The following is a 25740-nucleotide window of genomic DNA, read 5'->3' as shown; positions in this document are numbered from 1 at the left end:
TGTAGTCGTTTTATTAATCTTTGCTCCAAGAAAAGACATTAGTTTTATAAATTCTATTTTGAGTCGTTTACAATTCACACAAATGAGTATTAAGTAATAATTTCTTATGAAAAGAAATTTGGAATGTATGATACATAAGGTTTTTCATTTCTTTAATAAATATAACATGATTTTCACAATGTGGAAGCCACGTGTTATCAGCTAAAACCTACAATATGTATAGTTTATATACATTTTTATCCAATACTGAACCTCGTAATTGTTAAAAATACAATGGCCACATGTACTTGAATAGTGTGAAGCTTCCCTTTAACTGAAAAAATATGACAATCGTTACGAGGAAGTTTCGCACGAATATAATACATTATAATACTTCTTCCCTTACTAACATTAAGAACTGAGTACGTTAATTAATAAAAATCTTGTTAATATTTATACAAATTAATAAAATTGGTCATTTCATTTACAATTATTATCAACAGGCATATGACTAAGCAGAGCCAAAAATGTGATATACATTGGAATGTTTAAAACCAGTCTTTTTCAAAAAGTCAAACAATGGAAAAAAACTGTTTAATTTCCACCACCTTCCGGGTATAAAATTACAGATAAAATGATAAATTTACATTCTATTCAATATTTAAGGCAGCAACATGAGTTTCCATCTACACAAAAAACCATGCATCATATTTAAAATAAATTGCACCAAAATGACTAATAATGTTTTTATCACTTGTACGTCTAAGCTGCATAATAATCAGGCACTATGGATTGTGAAATGTTGATATATCAATTTTATGAGTCTTCACCGATAATTCAAATTCAGTGATTTGAGCATGAATTAAGGCCAACAGACCACACAGAAGTGAAATCTGTTAGTCTTTTTGTAAACAACCATACGTATAATACAAATACAATAAAATTTTACAGCCAAAATACGCATTGTACAAAGTTAACATTTGCCGAATTAAATATAAAATTATAATAAATATACACAAATTAGACTAGGAATACATTATTGTAGGAGGGAAGTGGACTGCTCAAAACTTCATTGGTAAAGTCTTCATATTGAGGAACTCAGGTTCAAAACTGGAGTTGTCTTAAAACACCAACGATATGCAACATGAGAGCTAAAATTTGTGATTTGATTTTGAATATAATAAAATTATGTATGAACTCTATTAGCGTGGACATGACTTTTATATTAATCTGTTTATTATGTAAGTCTATGTCTAAAACGGCTCTAGCGCAATAGAAGTTGTTGGAAATTCTACTCAACTTTAACATTACGAAAAAATATTAGGAATTACAAATTTAAAAATTCTAAAACTTTTACATTTTTATTTAAGGTATTTCACCTAAAATAAGTTTTGAAAACCCTTTAGTTTATGTAAAAGTATGACTACAATATTTACTTTTCTCTTTGAATTGAATTTTTTGTAACGTCAAATAAATGTAAAGTGGCAATGACAACATTTGTGAGTTTTGAAAAAAATTAAGATGAAACCATTAAATAAGAAATAAAAATTGTCACATATTTTTAAAGAAAAAATGTTCGTAATATGAATAAAAAACAATAATTTAGCGAACAAGCCTCGAAATTTTCGCAACCCCTTCCCTTCCAACATCACACAAATCACTTTATTGGCTAGTATTAATACCTCAATATTGCTAACAATAATTTCAAATTGTAACCGATTTCAACCCTTAAACAAGTCTGAAAATTACGTAAGCCACATCGCGTCTACCCGCAAAATACGCAAGGTTATGACCAAAACTCCTTATCTAGCTGCTTCTGCCTCGACCTCCTAGCCTGCAACGGCACTGTGGGATCCTGATTTTGCCCCGGAACCGGCAAATCGATCAGCGTCGTCGGCGAAAATCTAACACGACTTACCGAACTATTACTATCTTTCGCAGAAACATACGAACTGTCATCACTCGTGAGACTATCAGGCGGCGTCGGATTCGTCGGGGTGTTCCCCCCCGAATGTCCCTGAGTCGCCTGATAATTATTCCTCTTCAAACTCGACCTCAATTTAGTATAACCAGAAGTTTCCAGCGTAGTCGGCCGCTCGAAGTTCGACTCTTGTGAATTTTGCCGCGAGTAGGCGCTGTAGTCGTAGTCGTACCGTCGCAGGTAACTCCCCTCATCCTCCAACTTGAAACTGGGATTGACATTTGAGCCACTCGTCGTCGTCGAGCTGTTGGAGACATTCGAAGGGGTTCTCCGGTGTCCTTGGGGTAGTCTTTGGGGGGTCCTCGACCCGCTGTGACTACTTATACTGCTAGGGTTGTCGTAAGCGTAATCAGTTCCGTAACCGTACATCGTGGTACTACAACTGTACTCGGAACTATACCCTGCGTAATGATCCGCGTAGTGTCCGTAGGGGTACCCCGGATCGGTACGCCCGGAGCAACCCGGACAATGCGAAGGTTCAGTTTGGTAATCCCCCGGAACGTAAATGGTGGCTGTTCGGTCGTAGGGAGGGTAATGCTCGGAGCCGTCGTTGCTAGTCGAGCTCGATTTTCGGCGCGGAGAGGGGTTGGGAGGGTGGTGTTGGGGCGAATCGGTGAAGCGCAAAGGACGTTGTTCTTCGTGTTGGAGGGTGATGAGTTGGGAACCGGTCAACATGGGGCGGTAGTGGCGAGTGGGGCCGTGGTACGTGTTGTGACTATAACCGGATGTTGTCGAGTATTCGTAGTCTTGGTTCTCGATGGGTCGCCACGCGGGCAGGTCGACGATTTCCGGTCTGAAATGACGCAAATTAGTAAATTGTAAAAATCATAATTAGATTTATTACCTGTTGGGTTGCAGCCTTGGATGCAGTGGAGACACATTAGACAATCGCACGTCGTAGCCTGAAGCGACTCCGGCCAACATGGCGGCGATGTTGTACAAAACTAATTCCACAATACTTAACTTTGGTTTCAGCCGTTGACCTGTAATTAAAAATTGTGAGTATTTTTTTAGTCGGTTGGCATCCTTGCTGCTTTTTATGCAACTTACCGTCAGCACTGTACAGGGTCGGAATGGGTACGTTATGCCTGATCGTTCCTGGAATGGGATACTCAGGGCCCCAATCTTCAGGCGGAATGAAATCTGTTAACCCAAACAAACTCTAGCGATTCTTTCACACATTCAAACACAAAACACAGCTACTACACAATAAAAAAACGAACAGAGCAAAATAAAAAAAACTACAAGATGAAAAATTCCAGCATCCGGTTAATAACTTTTGTTAAGTCTTAAAGAATTAAATATTTAGTAAAAAGTAAAAATAAAAAGCAATTAATCTCGTTTGAAATTACTTTTATTATTCTAGTACCAATAGTGAGTTAGTCTAAACCAACAATTGGTACCGAAATGTGTGAAATTGTGTTCACCAACAAGTGCAAATAATCCCAAAAATTAAGGACATGCGAGTGATAAAATAAAATACAGTAATTAAAAAACATTATTACAATGTTTATTAAAAATCAAATTACATAAAATAGAACCATCACCAATGAAAATCAAAAGCAGTTTGAACACGTTTCAAAAACATACAAAAAATCACAAAACATGTTCAAAGGCCATCAATTAAATTAAAAAAACAGCACAGACTAAAATACAAACTACACAAAATATAATAATAATATAAAAACAAAAAGTACTACTTAAGATAAGGCTGAAATAAAATCAATTAAAATATAATCAAATCAAGAACATGCTACTGTGCTTAAAACTAAAAAAAAAAGTATACGTAGTTGGGGGGAGGGGGATTTTTTGACTTACATATTACATTCGGAAGGTTTTCCTCGGAAACGCCTTAACGAAAATTCCCGATTAGAATAAATGGATAAAGGTAACAAAATGAAAATTTCACAGCGCGTAAAAATTTATTTGAGTAAACGTTCGGTATCATCGTGATTATCATTAACATCAGCATATTCTTTGGCGAAATGCACCGAATTGCTGACCCCTCTCGCAATAACGAAACTATCAGTGCTAAACACAGTATCATAATGTGATTCGGTGATATTTCCTATCGACCTGCTCAACCGTTCATTCTGTCCCAAGCCGGGTTTTTGCATTAGCGAAGCGTTATTTGTAGGAAAACTATTGTTACGTAGTGTGCTTCCGAACCGTTTAATTTCAGAAAGAGTAGTTAGAGCCGACATTTTACTGATTAACATCTGCAGACCAGAGCTTTTGTTACTGTCAATTGGGGATGTGTTACCTATATCGTGGGGCTGTCGGCTCAACACCGGCGTCCTCGTCTTGTCCAGATTGGGGGCGCTTTTCGACCACATCGCACTCCTGTTGGGGGCGGGTCTGAGCATCGTTATTTGGCCCCGTTCGCGCTGGTGGCACGTGCTAGGGCCCCACGTTTTCCCCTTTACGCCGTCGGCTGGTACTGAAATATAACAACAACCGACTCTGCCCTCAGTGTTCAATGGCAAGTTTTCGATGAAAGTGGAGGAATTGGCGGTTTTGGCTGGGTTGGTTTGTTGCATGTGATGCGATTTGTACGACTTGTAGACGACCTTATTTGCGCAGGCAATGTGCCAAATAACTTTAATTCCGACGCGACAGTCGCTGATGAGGACGAGGAATGAAATATTGCCCCACATATTACGAGACTTTCTTACAAATTTTATTACGAATGTTGAATTTATTACAAAAAGCAAACAGAATTAAAAGTATAATATATAATTACTTATCCTTGTTTTTTCGTTTTTGAATACAAAATTGAGCAATTTTTTTTGCTTTTAAATTATCAAACATACTTATGTAGATAATAAAGATTATAAAACGATAAACTTTTAGTTCATTGACATTAGGACGTTTTCACATACTTATTAGGAAATTATATTCATACTACAAAACTAGAATTTAATGTTTGAAATTTTAACTTTTTGGGAACCCTCAAAATTCTCCATTTTAATTTTAAAATTTCGTCGATTCACGACTAACATTTTCTTGGTTGTAGAAAAAATCTGATTATTTAACAACACGGTTGCATCTTACTACTTACTACATTGATAGGTACATATTTTTCTTTAAGCTTGTGAATCAAGCTTTTGCGGTCAATTAAACAGTAAACAATAAAAGAAACAAATTTACAATTATTTGTAATGTGTAAAATCTACGTCAGTTTAAAAAAAATAAAATTTTTATTATCGTTTATTGGATTTGCAATTGGCATCAAAACCTGAAAGAAAAACAAAAAAAATGATTAAACACACTATTTTTCCAATTAAATTATGTAAATTCCTAATTTGAGAAATTTGTGCAATAAGAATTTCCATGTTTGTTATTTCTTCAACTACGCAAATATTTCTTGGAGACTGAAAAATTAGTCTGAGATACGGAATGTGAAGAATTCTTGCAGAAAATAAATTTGTTCTATTTTGAGTGTTTTGAGAATTTAAAAAAGAAAACTCAACCGTATCTCAGGTTGTTTCTTATTCTTTTACTAAGAAACTTTTATCGGAAAATAATAGAAATCCAACTTCTGTGAAATGTATTGACGTTTCTTTTTACGTGGATAAACCGAACGCTATTTACTATTTCATGTCCTGAACTCCATATCGAGAGGTTAAACAACGTCGAGTTAAAAAGAAATTGTGTTGTAGTTTTGCTGCAAACTTGGCGAAAAATCAAAAATGCTATTAGCACGAAATATTAGCATTCCATGATTGTATTATTTCATTTCTCAACATCAAATTCGATTTATAAATACGATTTAATTGATTTCTACCTTATTAAAAATTCAGGTGCGTGCATTATTCCGATAAAATAAAAATTTTATGAGATTTTATCACAATTCTGGTACCAAACAAGAATAAAACAATTAAATCATTTAATTTAAATATTTGTAAAAAACGTAATGAACCCTAATCACTAAAACCGGTAACACGTTAATTACGGTTGAAGTGACATTTATGTGACATTATTTTCAACAGCAATTTCAGTTTTCACCGACAAAATTCTGCTCCATAAACTTTATATAGGTTTGTTACTACACTGTTGCTTTTTTATTATTTTCGTAAAATGAAAAATGACAAACGGCGACACTTGGAAATAAAACGCAAACAAAGTCTCTCTTTTATTACATAAGCATTACCAAAACTCTTAATACGTAATATTTATTTATTTAGATAAAAGAAATGTTATGTTACCAATTGCAACAAGAGTTACGTTTCAGCTTCGTTATCTGCATAGATTTCAGGTCACGTTATCTGCGTAAATTTTTACAAACATTAGTTTCAGATGTCAGATAGAAAAAACACACAAAGAAAAAGTTTCTTGTTTTGAGGCAATATTCCAACCACCAGATTTATTTCCAGGTTTATGAATTTCAATTCTATGTTATCGTATTTCGTTTTTAAGATTTATTGTTCGAAAACATTTCTCCCCACGATTAAAAAGTGTGCTCAAAACAAAAAAGTGATACTCTAACCGATCTAACGTAGCAAAATTGAAACTAAAAAAGCACGCTAAAACGAATCTAAAATTCACACACGTGCTAAACCATGCTGAAAAATTGATGAAATAATGAAAAAGTGAAATGATAAAATGGCGATGTTACAATTGGCTACTCACGTGCTATTGCCCTTAATCGAGTTATAGCCGGTGATCCCGGTGGACTATGTGGTGAAATGACAGCTTTGTGGTCGAGTGTATGTTGTACTGTAATTGTGTGTCGAAAATCCGATGGTAGGCTAATGTTCGATCCGGGTTCTTTTTTCAGTAGTTTTAGCCTCGAACGTTTGAATTTCCCTAGAGGGAAAAATCAGTAACGAATCAACAAATATTTCCCCATTGTACCTTTCCGTTTAATCGGAGTTGGTGTTTGTTGTTTAATCATAAAATGCAATTCCCTTTCTAAAAGATCAATTTCTCTCGCTTGTAGTTCCTGTTCTTTCTGCCTGAGTTGTTCCTCGTGCATCCTTTGCTTCATTTGCGCCCTATTTAGATCCTCTTCCCTGCAACGCAACTCCTGTTGGAACGAAACACCAATTAATAAAATCCGTAACGAAACGTTGGCTTTTGACTCGTCTAATTACCTCTTCAAATGATTTACATGCCTGGGATGTTCAAGGTAAGCGGCCAATGAGAAAAGCAACGGATAAATAATGAAGCTTTATGAATGACGATCCCATGACTTACCTTCTCTTTCCTGCGAAGCTCCAAGAGGACTTCTTCGATCTCTTGACGCCAATCATCTTGCATTATATGAAAACTTTCGTGTGGAGTTTGTGTAAACGACGAATTGAAAATCAGTTCTAAATCGAAAAGGATTTGCTCGAAACTCGGCCGGAGGTGCGGATCGGACTTCCAACATTCTATACGAAAGAAAAATATTTTTTCATCACGGAATTGAAACATTAATTGACCTGCTCGCAGGAGAACGATAAGTCTTCATATCGTTCCTGCGATATTGCAGGAATTTCAGAAATAACGTTGGATACCGTTAAATTATAAATTATACGACGCTGCAACTGACACTTTTTGATAAAGATCTTATTTGTGTTGTGGTCTCGGGTTTTCCCTCAATTTCTCTCGTAACTTATTGTCAATGTGTATTCTTTCATTGTTTGCCGACATTTTTATTTTCGGCACGCGTCGCACCTTTCGCATTCAAATTGCGTACAAGGCAAAGAGTGTTACGTTTCGTTTGACGACTATGGCGCGGTAACACAACCCCGGTGAGACCCTCGAAGAGGCATATTTTTTCTTCTATATTACAGAACCTTTTCCAACGACCCGAAAAAGTGCCATCAGAAATTAGCATTTGCAACAGAATCAAACCTGTTTTAAGTTTAAAAAACAAATATGTGTCTACTTATAAAAATAAGTGGCTGTAGTCCAGATTGAATTATGTTATAATACAAAATTAAACATTCATTCATTTCATAACAAACAAAGGAATTAACTTTTCATTTTATTGTGTTTAAATGAATGTATTGAAAATGAATTGAGATTAATTATTTTGCTGTGGCAAGTTTAATACCTTTTATAATATATCGACAAATTATCTTAATGAGGAATAAAAAAATAAGATCAGTAAACAAATTTAGCGCAAAAAAATTCGTTTCAGTTACTTATTGTGCTTTAAAGAAACACATAAAGAAACCTACATAAGCTTTTATTTTCATATTTAATAAAACAATTGTAACAGTGTGATAGAAAAAATATTGTAATTTGTATGATGTAAAGCGTTGTTTATTATTCGATTACCTCGTAGAGCCCTGAGAATTGCGAAATATTCACTTCTTCTTTAGGTTGGATTTTTGTAGAATAAATCTTAATTTTTGTTAAGTAAAAGATTGTTATTCTGGACAGAATTGGAAACTACGTTATCTTTTAGGATAAAATAACGATTTCAGGACCGAAAAAAATCAAGATTGCCTTCATTATTTTAAAATTGGGAAAATTAATTATTTATGATTGCCTTTCTTCAAATTTGCTCCTTTCAATCGGAAATTCAAACAGCATTTTATAAGTGTCCAATTATTACCGACTCATTAATTTATTGCTAAAAATTAAATCTTGTTCCTCCTGTAATAAGTCTTTGTTTATTTAATACATTACTTGCGTGTGAATAATTATCTCAAACATCGCTTCAAATCACGCGAATTAGTTAGATTTACCATAAAATTGCATTAAAACTTTCCACATTCGATTTTTTCCTTCTTTCGCATAAAAAGAAGTCGCCACACTTACTCTCCATGAGTTCCCTCCAAGGTTGCGGACACGTGCTGGGTATGGGTAAGGTGAGTTTGTTGACAGCGACGCCGTAAGCCACCGCCAGGGTGTCGATACCTTTGTATGGAGTTTCGCCCGTTAACAACTCCCACAAGACAACTCCATAACTCCATACGTCGCTCGCTCTCGAAAATGTGGAGTTTTTGATGACTTCGGGTGCCATCCAAGCGTAGGTCCCCGCTTGCGACATCCGCGTTGTTTTGTACACCTCGCGTGCTAAACCAAAGTCCGTTATCTTGAGGGTTTTTGACTGGAGGTCGTCGTTTTCGATCGCTTCCCGAAGGAGAACTACAAAAAAAAACATGTTTTAAAGCGTGAAAACACCTGTTTAGTTTCGCGAAAAGAAAAACTTTCAAGAAGACATTACGACGATCTTGATAAACTTGCAAACATCAAACGTCCCGAAAAAGAACATGTTGTGCATTTTATTGTATAACAAGGCACTAAAAGCCTGTAAAATTAACACATAATTAGACAAGTCTCGTGAAACAATTCGATTAACTGGCAAATTAACTAGACTTATCTAGGGAACATTTATAGCATGGATCCTGTTCTTATATGATGAAAAGTTTATGACATTTTACGATCGCGAACTCGACTTCACGATAGAAAAACGTAACCTTCTTCGGGTCGGTATGCAACAAAACAACATTCCCTAAATGGGACCTTTTGCAATATTCAACACGGAATTCGCATACATCCTACTTCAGGGTGAATAAATGACGAAGGAAAACTCCACAGAAAGCTAAGCAACGGTGCATCGGGGATTTGAGACGACGAATTTTGTTTTTGCGCGCTGTTTGCAAGCTAAAAAGCGCAAATATTCCTATTTTATGAATTTTTCAGTGATTGTGTCATCCATAGTTTGAAAAGTTATCTAAAAAAACATGAATATTCAACAGATTCCGACAAATGTAAAAAAGAGCAGTCACTTCTGAACGTGTCTGCTATGTATGATGCAGATTTTTTCACTGCCAATGGTCATTAACCGATAATAGAATGCCATAATTTGTTAAGATGACGACCATCTATGACAGTGATGAGCGACACAAGTTTAGACTCTTAACGTAAATTATTTCTCTCTCTCTCTACTCATCATATTTCATAAAATTTAATTATCTCATCACTAGAAAAAATTAAAAGAAATAGTGCTGTTCTTGTGAGCCTTTAATAAAAAAGGTACCACAAACTGGATTTCCCCAACTTTGAAACAAAAAAGTTACGGATTTAAATTAAATTAATAAAATTGTTTCATATAGTGTCTATCAAAATGTACATTTTTTAACATTTAACATATTTTTGAGGTGGTGTAGAAGTCTTGGGTTTTCTTTAGGTAGAAATAGATGTTTTTGGTTAATTGTCGAACGTAAAACGGCTTTACAGGCCATCATTTTGCAATAGTAGATTACATACCGAGGTAGAAGGTGCTTCATTACCATAGCGAAATTTGATGACCAAGGCGCAAGTACTGCGGTTAGCAATGAGCCGAGGTACGATGAAGCAACGACCACCAAGGTTTGTATATTATTTTATTCAGAATCATCTTCTTTAAACAACAGAAACCCAATAAAAAATTTATCAATTTTTGAAAAACAAGTTGGGAAGTGGTTACTTTCTTAGTTTCCTGCAATGTGAGATTTTTAAAATAAGTTGACACAACTCTTAATGCTTAAATATTTCTTATAAATTTTGAATCTCATTATGCAAGACCAAAATTTCACATTGTTAAGGGAAAATTTCTCAAGATATTTTATACTTAAATTAAACCAACCAGGTTCTCAGATTCACGGGTTAATCGTGCATTAACTTTAACAACGATCTAATTTTTACTTTGCTTTTTAGAAACCTACCTAATATCGGAAAATTTTACGAAACAAACATTGTTTTCAACTACAAATATGTTTTTTTTAAACATGGAACACTGTCATAATAACATCCATAACTTTCGTTAATAGCTCCATGAATAACTTTTATATGAATTCTAATATTCTTTCTCACTTTTTCTTATCTTCTTTTCCCCTTTAGAAAAATTTTGACAACGATTCTTGGTCAGATTTCCGAGTGGCACATAACAAAAGGGGTCCTCAAATAAATTTCCAATAAAACGCACTGGTGTTTCTTACTCAACCTCATCCAAGATCAACAACTGTACAATCCTCAATGATTTGCACAATCAATTGCAAGAGTGCCTTTTTCGACCTGCCAATACCACGTGACGGTGCAATCGAACGTATCCGAAATATACTTTTTCTTATTTTCATCGATTCGCTCGAATGCATCTTAAATAAACAGAGTCGACCTTCCACCGTTCCGAATTTCCTCATGCATATCTTGTTCTCGTCATCTAGTCGTCGCCTTTTCTTTTTACCTTCGATTTTACACGAGACGACTCTCTCGATCGATTCTCTTGCATAATAATTATCATCGCTTGAACATTGCACCTTTGATATCCGGTTCATAAATGGAGGTCGTCGAGCGGATACGTGTCTACGGAGAGTGGGTCCTTCCTAATAAACTTTCGTTTCGTGATCAATATTGGGTAATTCGCATGGTGGCATATGATCGAAACTAATGTTGTTGAATGTCAACGGGATCCGGTGCTACCGACGGTTAAAGTCCTTTCTTTGAATCGCTTGTGTGTGAAATATGGCAACGAAAAGATGATTGATCGGAAGGGGAATCGTAAAAAAGGATGCAATATTGCTGACTGTCTAGGGAAATACACTGTTACATCATATGCCGTGTAAATGGAAGGATCAAAAGATAGGAAGGATATAAATAGGAAGCGAACGAGAAAGTGTCAGGGTTAATTTTTTCATAAATTGTTATTTCTTACATCCGAGACAATTTTTGCATCTTGAATTATTGGGAGTTTCAAGGGCATAATAAAACCAATTGAATTGTGGTTTATATTAAAATTTTATGCTGTTCCACCCGTCGTGTGAAAATTTATAACACACTTTTCCTCCTTAGTTATACAATAATACATGTTTAGTTTTCATCATAAATTAATTTATTTTCAAATAAAATATTAACTAACAACGTCATTTGATTATTGTCATTATTGTACAGGGTGTCTCAGCTGAGACATAACAGACATTAGGCGATCTAATCCAAGCTGGTCCATCTTGTTACATTTTACTTCATCAAATAAAGGTGCTTCACCTCATTTTTACATTCTCCAAATGGAATAATCGTGCATTCACGAACGTGTAGACAAAGAATCGAATATAATGAAAGTCCCTAATCAGGCGGAATGTTTAAAATTCGGTCCTTTGTTCACCATTGACTCCACCCGTGTCTCAACAATTAACAAACAACTTTCTAATTCCCATTTTACCGTCAAACTAAACCAAACGGCCATTAAAAATATCTCTAATTAACAACACCCACCGGACGCATTGTAATCCCACAATCGACCAACAACAAAATTCCTGATCTAGATGAGGGTAGATATTACTATTTTGTGCCTCGTGCACGATTGCTATCAGCACAAAATTTTTAAAAAAGACCAGGTGTTTCCTTTCTTTCCATTAATTTACAACATGAATGTTTTTCTGTGCACTACAGAATTGTCCATGAGCCATTAAAAAACTCCGATTTTATCATAATGCAACCATTTTTGTATTGAACATAAAACTGGAACTAATAAAATGTTGTTTTCGACTATTAAGTGGCGTGAAAGTTCGACTTGATCGATGAAGAGCGAAGATAAGAAAATTCCTCAAAATTTCCACATTTAATTTTATCTCGATTATTTTTTAGTTAATGTAACAGACACATGATTAACACATTGTTATTTATAGATATGAAATGGTAATTATTTTCTGTTATTTTTAGTTTTCACCATCACTTCTCTTAATTGACCAATTCCGATTCGCCGAAGTAGCGGCCGCAAAATTAATTTATACCGAAAAACGAGAAAAATTAAGTTACCGCTCCTAATGGGAACGACTCCTAAACTCTATGCTAATGTAATGTTTTGTCTACAGCGCAATTTTATGCCATTGTTCGATAAGAAAAGCGCCTATTTGTAACACCGGTCTACATTTCCATGTCGCAGGAGCCCCCCCATCATTGAAATAAGTACTAGATTAATCCCAAAAGAAAAAAAATATTTATTTAATCCTAACTCCAGTCCTGCTCGTAGCTCGTGACCCATTAGCATAGTCCTCCGGTTCGGCGCGCTTACCGGAGCCGTTTAAGGCAATCCAATGTCGAACATATGCAAATTAGAGTTTATTTGAGGCGAAATTGCGAGAAATGGGCTATAGATTGGTATATTTTACAGCTGATGTGGGCGGTAATTTTAGCAATTGTGCGCTGTCCACACGACTATTATCGTTGAGTTTTTTTTTTTGTACTAAAGATAAGGTACAAGAAATTTCTAATTTGCATCTATTACAATAATACGCCAATTAATCCGGTGTTAATGGGTTGGACTAGTAGGTGTCGAGGATTAAAATAACAAATCAGAGTGAGAAGGCGAGCCTGTGCTAATAATCGATGGACGCTAACAGAATTTTTATACGTTATTGCGAAGTGCAGAGATAACGGTATAATTTCTCTGAGATATTTATTACTTAAATGTGAGGACGTGAGGTCTATAAATTCGTGGAACAGCTAGGATTCATTAAGGAATAGGTACATCTGAGATTAGTTGAAGTTACGAAGTGCAACATTACGATATTTCGAAAGATGCTGAAAGTAACATAAATCTACCTATAACTTATTATTGATCCAGCGAATTTCACTTCTAAATTTAATAACATACACATAAAAAGCCAGTTATTATTAAATAATAACAAGGTATAAAAATTATACTTTTCCAAGTTATTAAACATATGACGCTCATAACAATTCGTATAAAATTCCGTTTTAAAAATAGCATTTCTAGTCAAAGAAATAATTTTTGACGTAGGAAAACACGACGTTCACCTTCCTGCTTCCTACATGTTTATCGTTCATTGTACAGTGTGAAATAAATAACTGGGCTAGGCATACCTGTCAATTACATAAACTCTAAATCTTTTAAAATTCCGATCTCTTTAATAATACTCCTCGCCGATATATTTGTTCATTTATTCTTGTTTGGTTTTTAAAGGATCATAAATAAATGAGTTTATTTACATATCACAAGCAAATAATCTAATAAGTTATTCCTGGAGACTTCGTGTTTCCATAATGACAACATTCAAAAAAATATCTTAGTAACGACAAGATCATTAGCAATGATTAAATAAATATCTTCTTCCTCTCAATTATTACTTTGAATTCCAATAAGTATAATTTAATTAAAAGACAAATAATGATTCTAGGAAAATTTCTCACGCTCATGACGAATTTAACATTTTGTACTACATTTTTTGTTCAATAAGAATTTTTTTGTTTTAATTACGTAACATAAAAATTGCCTGAAAAATCTCGAAGGTCGTGATCAGAAATTTATATAAAATCCTGGTATGTTAATTTTAAATTAAAAGCTTTTAAAATATAATGATCAGCACGCTAAGAATTTCGTAATTAGTAGGTAAACATACAATAAACAAATTCTTCATTATAATTAATAATAATTATGTTTAAATATTATATTTGTATAAATTTATTGTTGTTTTGGCAGTCAAAAAATGCAAAATCACAGAAAAATAAACTATTTTAGCAACATTTGAGAGAAAAGAACGGGTGTCAACGATCGCTTGAATGCTATAAAATATTCCGCGCGATATCGCGGACTTTAAAGGAAAACAAAGCGGGCAATGAATTATATGTCATTTGAATTTTAAGCACATCATCAAACACGAAGCGACAATGAAAGTACAAAATGAAAATAACAAGTTCATTTCTTATCAAATATTTTGTCCTAAATTCTTGCTTGCTTGTGTATATTTTATTTTACAACCTTGACATTACATCTCCGTAACATAATACCCATCTACCTGTAAATACCAAAAAATGTTAAAAATTTAGGTCATCTGCAACATCGCATCGTATAGATGTCAAAATCACAACATTTAAATGACAATTCAGTGACGCCATTGCGTTGCACGATAATTAAATACCTGGCACTACCATTTACTCTTATGACCTCACGTGTATTTCTCTTAAACCACTATCAGAAATTGAAAACATCTGTGTGCTTATTAATAATTATACGTTACCGTTGCTAATTTATTAAGACGCAACTCTAATCGTATACACACAATCAATTAAAATTTTTAACACTGTTTTACTACTGATGTAATAAAAACGCAAAAGAGCAACAAAGAATTTATTTAAGTGGGTTTCACCTGATAATTTCTCATGATTTCTTGGAAGATGTTAAAAAAATTTAATCAGGCATTCAACTTATTTGCAACACCTTTCTTGAGACGATTAACCTCGGAGACGCCTAATTGCGCCCAGTCTTCGTAGTTGAAAACATATGCATGCAAAATTAAGTCGGTTTGTTTAGAATTCCGAAGTAGAATTAGATTCTAGCTTGCACGAGCAATCAATCAGATAACTCTACAGAAGAACTCTTGTCATTAGAAAATCGAAACTTTTTAAAGTCTATTTTCTTATTATTTGCTAGTGAAGGTAATGTGAATCAAAAACAGGACAAATCTGTTTTTGACATTTGACAGTCTCTGTCATTTTGGTACTAATGTCAAAATTAAGGCTTCTCCCTGACATTAAGATTGTTATAGAGCTTGAATTACGATTGTTATAATACATATAGAGGGTATAAATATTAGCCTTAAAAATAAAATTACAATAAAATACAAATTCTGTATCCTAGGATATTTGCAATGTTGCAACATTGATAAATTTTCTTTGGAGCCAAGAAATGGTATCTTAACATCTTCAATAAAGTTTATTTCAATAGACTTTTTACACATTTTTTTAAGAACACCGTCAACTGTATCAAAATCTCGACTTTAATAATGAAATTATTTTAAAACTGTTAATTATATAGATTTCTCTTTTCTAAAAAGGAATGTCTATATCTTACTGATAAGAGCACAAATCCAATTTTGGTCTTCGAATTCGTCTTTAATAAAAGATCACTTATAACGTGTGGATTAACACGGGCGCCTTTTTTTCATCATACTGTATAGAGGGTATAAATATTAGCCTTAAAAATAAAATTACAAATGATCTACGTGACGACAACATACGCTTTTGATGTACAATTGCGAGCATTAAATTTTGGTAATCAATGTCATTACCTAACCTGCTCTCTTGTGAAACGAACGTATAGATGTCAAATAGCTGTCTTAAAATTGACGGAACTTTTCACTTTTACTTCGTTAAAGTAAGAGACTGGAGACACAATTTAATATTTGTTAATTAATTTTTGGCGTGGTGTTTTGACATTTATATTCATTTTTGAAAAAAGATTGACAACAGACAAAATTACACTAGAAAACAATTTTTTTTTTGACAAAAAGATGAAGTTTCAAAATGACATTACGTACCAAAATTTAATGCTCGCAATTGTACGTCAGTAGCCCTGCGTTACTTTAATTGCATTTGTTAAAGTGAGGTAGATAGTGTTACCTTACGCAAATACAGGGTGCGCCAGAACTCGCGCCCCAGAGAAAAATTTTAAGGAAGATAAGATACCAGGAACATGAAAAAAATGTTTAAAAAATTCTATCTGTCAAAAAAATTTTGATATTTATTTTTTGACATTTGATATTTTTTTATATCTATTTAATGATACTGATGATCTTGTATATGTTTTTTTACAATTATTTAGTTAAGGGGCAAAAATTTTGCCAATAAAAGCCACAAATAACATTGAACAGAGTTACAATTTAGGATACAGCTTCCTTGCTTCCTCTTTTAATAGCCTATAGAAAAAAACCTTGAAAAATTATTTTTCTAACAGAAATAAATAGAGTCAAAGTGCAAACTTTAAACCCTCATAACTTCGAAATTTTTATAGATAATTTTTTTTTAACAATTTTTCCCTGTTCCTAATATCTTACCTTATATGGCATTTTTCTCTCAGGCGCGAGTTCTGGCGCACCCGGTATACGTAGCGAGAGGGCAACCAGGCTGTTACAAATGTTGAAAGGAGATAGCTATCTGGTACCTCTTTCGAATTATTAATTGATCCAGGCGCATATAATTAAAAAACGGACTGTAAATAAAATAAAAACGTATCCCAACTACAATTTTATGAATTCATATCTCTGTTATAACAAATAACAAAATATTTATTTTACAGCTGTAACTTTAAATTTTTTCATAGATTATTCTGAGTAATATGATGAAAAGGATAAAATATATTCCATTGTGGTAGGTTTCCGATAAGCGAAAGAATTTCGTGACGTATTTACACAGTTGATCAAATTCTCTAACTTCATCATCAACTATGTAGTTGATAGCATTCTCGAATGTAGAAAAATCTCCTATTTATGTTCAACTTACCGTTCGAGCTTTTCAGGTCCCGATGTATGAGTGAAATGGGTGCCCCACAATGCAAATAGTCCATCCCCCGCGCGATTTGTATAGCCCAATCGACCAAAACATCCGGTCTAATCTTTCTCCCCGCCAACACTCTATTTAGCGAACCACCACGACAATATTCAAGCACTAAACACAAATTTGGTTCTTGTAAACAAACACCTTCCAACGACACGATATTTTCATGTTTCAACAAACAGAAAAGTTTCGCTTCTTTGATGACATTTTCCAACGTGACCGAAATATCGGCGTCGGAATCTTGTCTGGCGGCCTTCACCGCCACCTCGTGTCCTCTCCACACGCCTCGATACACTTTACCGAAACCACCGACACCGATCACCTCCTCGAGTTCCAGCTCGTTGAAATCGATCTCGATGGGATGAATGTCCACGATGATGGAATTGACGTTGACGTGGTTGATGGGGTCCTCGTAAGCGACGAAATTCGACGGGAAAATGCCAACTTTGTCGCCAATTTTTCCCGTCCACCAGCCCTCGTCGCCTGAGATCTTCGCATCCTCGGAGAGGACCTCGACGATCTGGCCTTTGCGAAGGGAGAGCTCATCCTCGCCCTGCGCGTCGTAGTCGTACAGGGCCGTCCATAGGGCCGGTGTGATGATGGGGTTGGCGGTACGGTGCGTTCGCTCGCCCACATGAACCGAGCTGACCATGTCTCCATTGCGGGGCGGTTCCATGGACGTCAGGAAGTGGTAGTGCTCCACCAACGGAGGCATCCGTCGAGATCGTCAAGTCTTTAAAAATAGAAACTAATTCGACTGTTTTTCGCATAGATAAGATTAAATAAGTAAACAGTATAATCCGGAGTAAAGTGATGAATTACGACAAAACTAAATAACTAACATATACTTGACCACAACATAATCAAATCTTTGAGACTTACAATCAATTTTTACACCTAGCAGTTATGAAATTTAAGACATTTGCGCCAAAATATGTACGAGTATGTACGAGGGTGGTTCCCTATGCTCCTCCCCTGACTTACTTCTAAGTGGTTGTTTGATTTATATTTTTAACAGTTAGTTAACTGACATTTGTACATCACATCTGCAAAATATCTACTTTGTATCTCAAACCTTTGCTGTGCTGTGGCCAATTCTGGAACCTGTAGAACAAAGAGCCGTAATAAAATACCTCCAGAAAAAGGGTATGACGTCAACTCAAATTCATGAAAACATTGTGGCAACTATTGGGGAGTCTGCAGTTTCTTATGACATAGTCAAACATTGGTGTCGAGATTTTAAATGCTGAAGAACATCCTGTAAAAACCAGCATGCCGGTGGTCCTCCCATAACGGTAACAACAGCCAAAAATATTAAAGAGGTACATACATGATATCGTACTGCAAAACCGACGACTACGCATCAGAAACATTGTGGAAGATACTGGCTTATCATATCATGTGGTGCACCACATACTGAATAAAGAATTAGATTTGAAAAAGATGAGTACAAGATGGGTGCCGAATGTGATCAAAAACGAAATCGGGTGTTGACTTGTGAGCGTCTTTTGGAAAAGTACCAAGCAAACAAAGAAAACTTTCTTAGTTCGTATGTGACCCTAGACGAGTCATAGGTGCACCACTATGATCCCGAACCAAAACTGCAAAGTAAAGAGTGGAAATATGAACTGATACAAGCGGTAGAGAGGTGGTTTGTAGAAGTCGGACAAAAATTTTTCCTGGAAGCTGGTTGAGATGTTGGAGCCACGATCGACCAAGTGCATTATTGTAGGGGAGAACTATGTCAAAAAATAAAAATATAATACCACTGTAGTTTGACTGTAAGGGGGTTAGAGGTGGAGCATAGGGATCCACCCTCGTACCTATGTATTTATTTATTGTACTACTTGAAACTGAACTACTCATAATACATTTTACTAGCTTTCATCTACACCTTTTTCAAGTGTAATTCAGAAACCATCATATGTAATTCAGATTAGTTAATTTAGTTTCAGAAAGCGTAAATTGTAATTTAGATTAGTCAATTGTCTTTCCGAAAGTGTTAATTGTAATTCAGAAGAGTAAAATGAGTTTCAGAAACCATAAGATGTAATTGATATTAGGTAATTTAATTTCAGAAAGCATAAATTGAAATTCAGATTAATCAATTGTATTTCAGAAAGTATTAATTGTAATTTAGAAACCATTACATGTAATTCAGAACAGTAAATTCAATTTCATGTTACATGTAATCCGGAAAATATCAATTGCAATTCAGATGAGTAACTTACTGTTATCTCAAAATAAAGTTTACACATAAACACGAATCATTTTATTTTCAAAACTACAACATTTACATAAACTTGGTATTTTACAAAATAAATAAAATATTTTATTTTTAAAGGGATTTTGATAGGGTAATTTTTTAATGAAAATAACGAACTCTGAATTACAATTGACAAATTCTCACTAAAATGACAAACTCTGAATTATAATTAACACTTTCTGAAATACAATTGACTAAACTAAATTCCAATTTACGCTTTCTGAAATTAAATTAACTAAACTGAATTATATCTGATAGTTTCTGAAATTCATTTTACTGCTTTCAATTACAATTAACACTTTCTGAAAAACAATTGACTAATCTGATTTACAATTAATGTTTTCTGAAATGTACCTATGTATTTATTTATTGTACTACTTGAAACTGAACTACTCACACATTTTACTAACTTCCAACTACACCTTATTCAAGTGTAATTCAGAAACCATCACATGTAGTTTTCAGATTAGTTAATTTAGTTTCAGAAAGCGTAAATTGTAATTTAGATTAGTCAATTGTCTTTCCGAAAGTGTTAATTGTAATTCAGAAGAGTAAAATGAGTTTCAGAAACCATAAGATGTAATTGAGATTAGGTAATTTAATTTCAGAAAGCATAAATTGCAATTCAGATTAATCAATTGTATTTCAGAAAGTATTAATTGTAATTTAGAAACAATTACATGTAATTCAGTACAGTAAATTCAATTTCATGTTACATGTAATCCAGAAAATATCAATTGCAATTCAGATGAGTAACTTACTGTTATCTCAAAATAAAGTTTACACATAAAGATATATTTTATTTTTAAAAGGATTTTGATAGTGTAATTTTTAAATGAAAATAACGAACTCTGAATTACAATTGACAAATTCTCAATTACAAATGACAAACTCTGAATTATAATTAACACTTTCTGAAATACAATTGACTAATCTGAATTCCAATTTACGCTTTCTGAAAGTAAATTAACTAATCTGAATTATATCGGATAGTTTCTGAAATTCATTTTACTGTTTTCAATTACAATTAACACTTTCTGAAATACAATTGACTAATCTGAATTACAATTAACGTTTTCTGAAATATATCTTACGCTTTCTGAATTACACTCAAAAAAGATGTAGAACAGTAAAAATCAATAAAGAATTAAAATGCAATAAGCAGAAACGGAGCTATATACTTTGTGTACTACACAAAGAGTATGTAGTACATTATAATTCAGTTTTTTAAACTCCAAAAAAAGTTTTTTTTATTAATTAATTGAATCAACATGACGATTTTATAAAATTGTTGCTCGATTATATCTTTGATTGTTTGTAAACACAAGTGTTTGATGTGAACAGACGCAAAATCACATTGTTTCAAAAGAAAAAAAATCTATTGAGATGTATTGAGAATTTTTCTACCTTTCTACAAAAATTTCCTAGAAATATGTCTCACAAAATGTTATGTAAGCGAGATACACCTCCTGAAAGAGATGCGTTTTTAATGGAGTTTTTCCACTATTGCAGAATAGATAAAATTAATAAAGTTGGTACAGCTGATAACCTTTAAACACCTGAACAAATTCAAAGTTCAGTTGGCGAAATTTTTAATCACGGGCGTCTTAAACGGTAAGACAAATTTAATTTTTAATGTTTATCCTCTTCGTGATCTGAAACACATATTGTAAACTGATTTTACTCAGTAAGTTGTATCGAAGAAACGCAAAAGACCTATTTTTTGTGAAAAACTATGAAATTTATAACTGTGTGGCTGAAAGTGGCAAGAACCAACAGCCAAAATAGTTAAGGTACTTTTTACCCTAAACCCCCAAGTTTAGGACGCTCCTGAGTACAAATTTCGACATTTTATCTTTGAATTCGTTTGGGTGTATAAAGGTTATCAGTTGTACCAAATTTTGTAATTTTATCTACAATGGTTTCTGAAATATTGAAAAAAATCCATTTAAAATGCACCCCTTTGAGAAGGTGTAGCTTGCGTAGCATTTTTCGATACATGTTCATAGGAAACTTTTATCTTAAAATTGAATATTCTATCACCTGTTTAAATTTGTAACAATAAAAACAGAACAGCCTGTATATTTTCATCAAAATGAATATACGGAATAAACAAAGCAAAAACTCTCCATATTGTTCAAGAGTTACTTGATATATCAAAAATTAAATTGTCAAATTTATTTTTGTGGTAAATTCTGACATGAGTCCGTGATATATGATTTGTATAGGTAAGTAAACCCCAAAAATATGTCATTTCAGAATGTTTTGAGAGTTTTCATAGAAATAATTCAATTTGTATTTTAATTTTTGTAAAGTAATTTCTTACATCTAGTTAACATACAACATACGTCCTCAACTTGTGCGACCACTTGATAGAAGGACTTTTAAATCGCTCTGTACATATTCACACGAAAATAAGGTGGAATTCTTGGAGAATTGAATTTTTTATCGAAATTAGATCTAAAACAAACCGTAATATTTTATAGCTTTTGTGCATAAGTGTTAAACTTATGCTTTTTCGTATTTCCTTTCCACAAAAACAAAATGTTCAAATTTGTTGCGTTGCGTTAAATGGTATTGATATACAGGGTCGCTAAAAAGTATGGATACAGTCAAATATAATAAAAACTATTCATGCTATATGCTTAAAAGTATTTATTCCATCGCCTCAGATGTTTATAAAATTTCTGTCTCCATTTATTCTGGGGATACAAGGCTAACTTGATTTTTTTAATGTCAAGAAGAAACTTTATATTTTTAAGAAGAGCATTTTTTTCTGAGTTCTGTGATGTAACACATGCATACCTTATTTAAAAAAAAAACTATAGAACTAATTAAATTTTGAAAAATGTATTTTATTTTAACCTTGGAAATGTTGTCTTTATCTATAGTTAGCACTTTGCCCGCCTGAACTTTGACCAAAAAATAGGTAAACTGTTTCCCAAATTTCAACGTGCTCTGCTAAACCATTCTGAAAATATTTAGCTGTATCCATACTTTTTAGCGACCCTGTATGTGACTATTATCATAAAACGTCCCATTGATGAAGAAAATTGTCTCAGATATGTAACTGATGTTATACAGGTAACTAATTGTATTATTAAAAATTTCATAATTAATTTGAAAGGTCAAAAGAGGGTCAATATAACGCGACAACAGAGTATCAAATTTCGAAAATTCAGCAATGAAGAATTGTAAATATGTTTACTCAAAATATACATTACAGGTTTGTAATTTATAAATCGTTTCCTACAGATTATTACAACCAAAAATAACACTTTATCATTCAAAAGCTAAAAATATTTCACAATCGACATAATCACACTAATACCTCCTGAAAATGTTTCTCAAATACATACGTTCATTCATCCACACAAGAAAAACCCATCAAATAACAATAAAAATAGAAACTTAGCGACTACATTAAACATTTATCACAATCTTGATAACATTCCATCAAAGCTCAAATAGCACACGGACTTCAAAAGGACTGTATTTAATGGCACCGGAATAAGGAAAACTTACCTCTAAATATACGTACGTCAAAAATGTTATCTATCGCCTTGTGGTTATTTTAAATAACATCACAATTTAGTCGTTTTGCGATCACGACATAAATGTTTTAACGTTGCCACACTTTAAACACATGTTGCGAGCGAAGTCCGATTTCGCGGGAATCCCTAATTTACGTAAATTTAAAATTTGCAACAAGCAAACCTAACGGCAATTCGTAGTAAAAAATTAACACTTCATCTAACTGTTATCCTTTTAATTTGTACCAAATGCAGGAGACCGTATTCATCACTTTGACAGAGGTCAAATAGCCTACCACTTTATAATAAATGCACCACAGGACATAACTTTCTTTTTAAATTCAGTCTCCGGTCAATCCTCGTCAGCCGCATTCCGCACGAGACATCTCACATCTTCGGAATTTGAACATCGTTCGAGGGCTTCAAACTTTTTTCTTTCATTGATCAGACAGATTTTCTTCAAGTGAAAAGAATACACGGATAATTTCTAAATTTTATTTAAGAAATTTCTCCTAAATAAATATATTGTTTCTATTATCAATTTTTTTACACGAAGGCTTCCTTGTAGGTAATTAGCAATTCGAAAGCGGAAATCGATTAGGAAAAGTGATAAAGCGGATGTCGTTCCTGTCTACACGAGGATTTGCAATAATCAATGGAGAAGCTTAACTGTTGGCCAAGTCAACAATTCAAGAATAAACTAACAATTAATGAAAGTCTTACAAGTAATCTTGTCTAGTTGGCTTTGTCGTGAAATTAATTAAATGTCAAATAATTGTTCAAAGCCTACTTAAGCAAAAGTAAACAAGGTCTCTAGATAGTGAAAAACTTTGTATTATACACATTGCAATTATGCATTAGGGAATAAATTCTGTAGCTTTATTCCGTTCCAGGGCTAATTATCAAGTCTAAATCTTGGTTTAATTGTCCATTAAACAGGAAACGAGCGTCTAAAATTTCGCTGGTTCATAGCACGATTTCTTGCTAAATGTAACATGTGTCTTACCTCCGTGTCGTGTGGTTGTTAATTAATCGTCGGTTTCGCCTTTTTGGGTCTCGTGTCTGTTTGTTTTGATTATGTTTGTGGTCTCAACAAAATCACAAAAATGGAGAGCAAGCGTGAAACTTAATTACCAATTCAACGGGACACTCCTTTGATAAATCCGAATAAAATAAACAATGCCCATCTTATTTTGAATGATAAGGCCCGGTTGACAGCACAGACAGAGCCAGGTGGTCGCCAAACACAACATACATCCAAAACAGCACCCACTTTTTCACATAGTCACCAACACTTAAACACGTCCCCATTGATTTACTCCGATGTTTTACCCAACACTAAACACTTTAATTTTTATTTACATCGTTTTAGTTTTAATTTAGTTTCGCTGACTATCACCACAACTCACTACTGCGGCCATATTTTTTTCTTAACCACCTCCTGCTACATAGGATACTTCAAAATTTAAGAATTTACCGACTGAGGAAGACAGGTTCAACGCCCCGATGAGTGACAGGTCGGACTCACAGCGACACCTCACGATATTCATCTTAAAAAGCATTGTGTATAATTGGTTGCATACCACCTTAAATAAAATAAAAATTTGCAACAAAAAAATACAGAGTGGTTATAACTGATTTTCATCTAGCCAGCTTTGGAATTTTTTTGCATGTAACTTTATTTGTGCCGCTCTACTTTTTTGAAAGCTCTAGTTCTGTCATTAGTGTCACTTATTAATTAATAATAAATTGTTGTTACTTAATTTTTATTGTTTCAACTAATTTCCAATAATAATTGATAATAATGTATACTTTGAAAGAAAACAAGTTTATAATTGAAGTCTATTTTCGAAGTGGACGCTTAGTAAACGGCGATTTTTTAATTTTGAGTTACAACAAGTAGGTACCCCTATTTTCGTACAGCAGCATTTTTTATTTTACATGGAAAATTCACAGCTGGCTAGATGAAAATCATTTATAACCACTCTGTACAATGTACCTAATTAACAAAAAGAGGTAACCAAGTTAAACTTTTTGCAAAATTCGATGCTTCTTTGCTACTTGGTGACCCCATAACAGGTTTTCTTATCAATCATCATATCAATCATCATCATCATATCAATTGCAAATTACTTATTTGTTCCATAATTTGACCATTCTGTAAAAATACAGGGTGTTTCACGTAATTTTACGAGGCCTGCGCCTGTAACATGCAATCAATAATACATATTCCGATACGAACTCGATTACAAATTTTGAAACATTGGATAATCTTCTCTAGTTTGTTCACCCTTTAAAAAATTACAACGTTTTTAGTTAGTTAGTGATTAAGATAATTAAACTAGAATCATATTCATGCCTTCTCTTGATAGAACAAATGATAATTGTTTCTGAAAAACTGCAGTTTATGACTATTAATGAAATAGTGATTAGTTTGACATCTACTGTCATGGGTTTCCAAAAATTAAATAATTAAATAATTAAAAAATAAAAGTCTAAAACTCATTATCACAACAGTTTGCAATAGTCGTGTTCACATCATTCTTATGATTTATTAAATGAAGAAAAATACTAATTATTTCAGTATTAATTTACGTAATTACTATTTAAAAATTACTTTCAACATTTGAATAAATATTTATTAAGTTAGAAAAAAAGGGTAAAACTCATACAACTTTACAAGTAAAAGTATCATTTCTAACAATCTCTTT

At 33.5% G+C, this 25740-nt stretch overlaps 1 protein-coding gene across 3 annotated transcripts; it reads right to left on the bottom strand.

The window, feature by feature from the left end:
• Positions 1–2: 2 nt before the first annotated feature.
• Positions 3–24501, bottom strand: LOC123005789 (mitogen-activated protein kinase kinase kinase 11-like). 3 transcript variants are annotated; one of them, XM_044399749.1, is made up of 11 exons: positions 24164–24501; positions 17177–17963; positions 8717–9046; positions 7160–7335; positions 7057–7077; positions 6818–6989; positions 6593–6769; positions 4224–4400; positions 3011–3103; positions 2805–2943; positions 3–2753 (listed from the first exon to the last, which is right to left on the bottom strand). In XM_044399749.1, exons 2-11 carry the CDS (start codon positions 17943–17945, stop codon positions 1766–1768), a joined length of 3042 nt encoding a protein of 1013 aa, XP_044255684.1. In that variant the 5' UTR covers positions 17946–17963; positions 24164–24501; the 3' UTR covers positions 3–1765. The 3 variants fall into 3 exon arrangements, with proteins under 3 accessions (XP_044255684.1, XP_044255685.1, XP_044255686.1); XM_044399750.1 differs by having other exon boundaries at positions 24036–24172; XM_044399751.1 differs by lacking the exon at positions 7057–7077.
• Positions 24502–25740: the final 1239 nt, after the last annotated feature.

This window comes from Tribolium madens, unplaced genomic scaffold (assembly GCF_015345945.1).
Source record: "Tribolium madens isolate multiple individuals breed KSU strain unplaced genomic scaffold, Tmad_KSU_1.1 Scaffold_20;HRSCAF=117;Tcas5.2_LG4, whole genome shotgun sequence".
NCBI classification, from domain to species: domain Eukaryota; kingdom Metazoa; phylum Arthropoda; class Insecta; order Coleoptera; family Tenebrionidae; genus Tribolium; species Tribolium madens.
The sequence above is the reverse complement of the archived record's forward strand: the minus strand, read 5'-3'. Positions and strand labels throughout refer to the sequence as shown.

Coding starts and splice junctions, on each gene's coding strand:
- LOC123005789 (XM_044399749.1), bottom strand. CDS start 17,945: ATGCCTCCGTTGGTGGAGCACTACCACTTCCTGACGTCCATGGAACCG. Junction 9,047..17,176: donor GGACCTGAAAAGCTCGAACG/GTAAGTTGAACA, acceptor TTTTTTTTGTAG/TTCTCCTTCGGGAAGCGATC. Junction 2,944..3,010: donor GACCCTGTACAGTGCTGACG/GTAAGTTGCATA, acceptor TTTTAATTACAG/GTCAACGGCTGAAACCAAAG.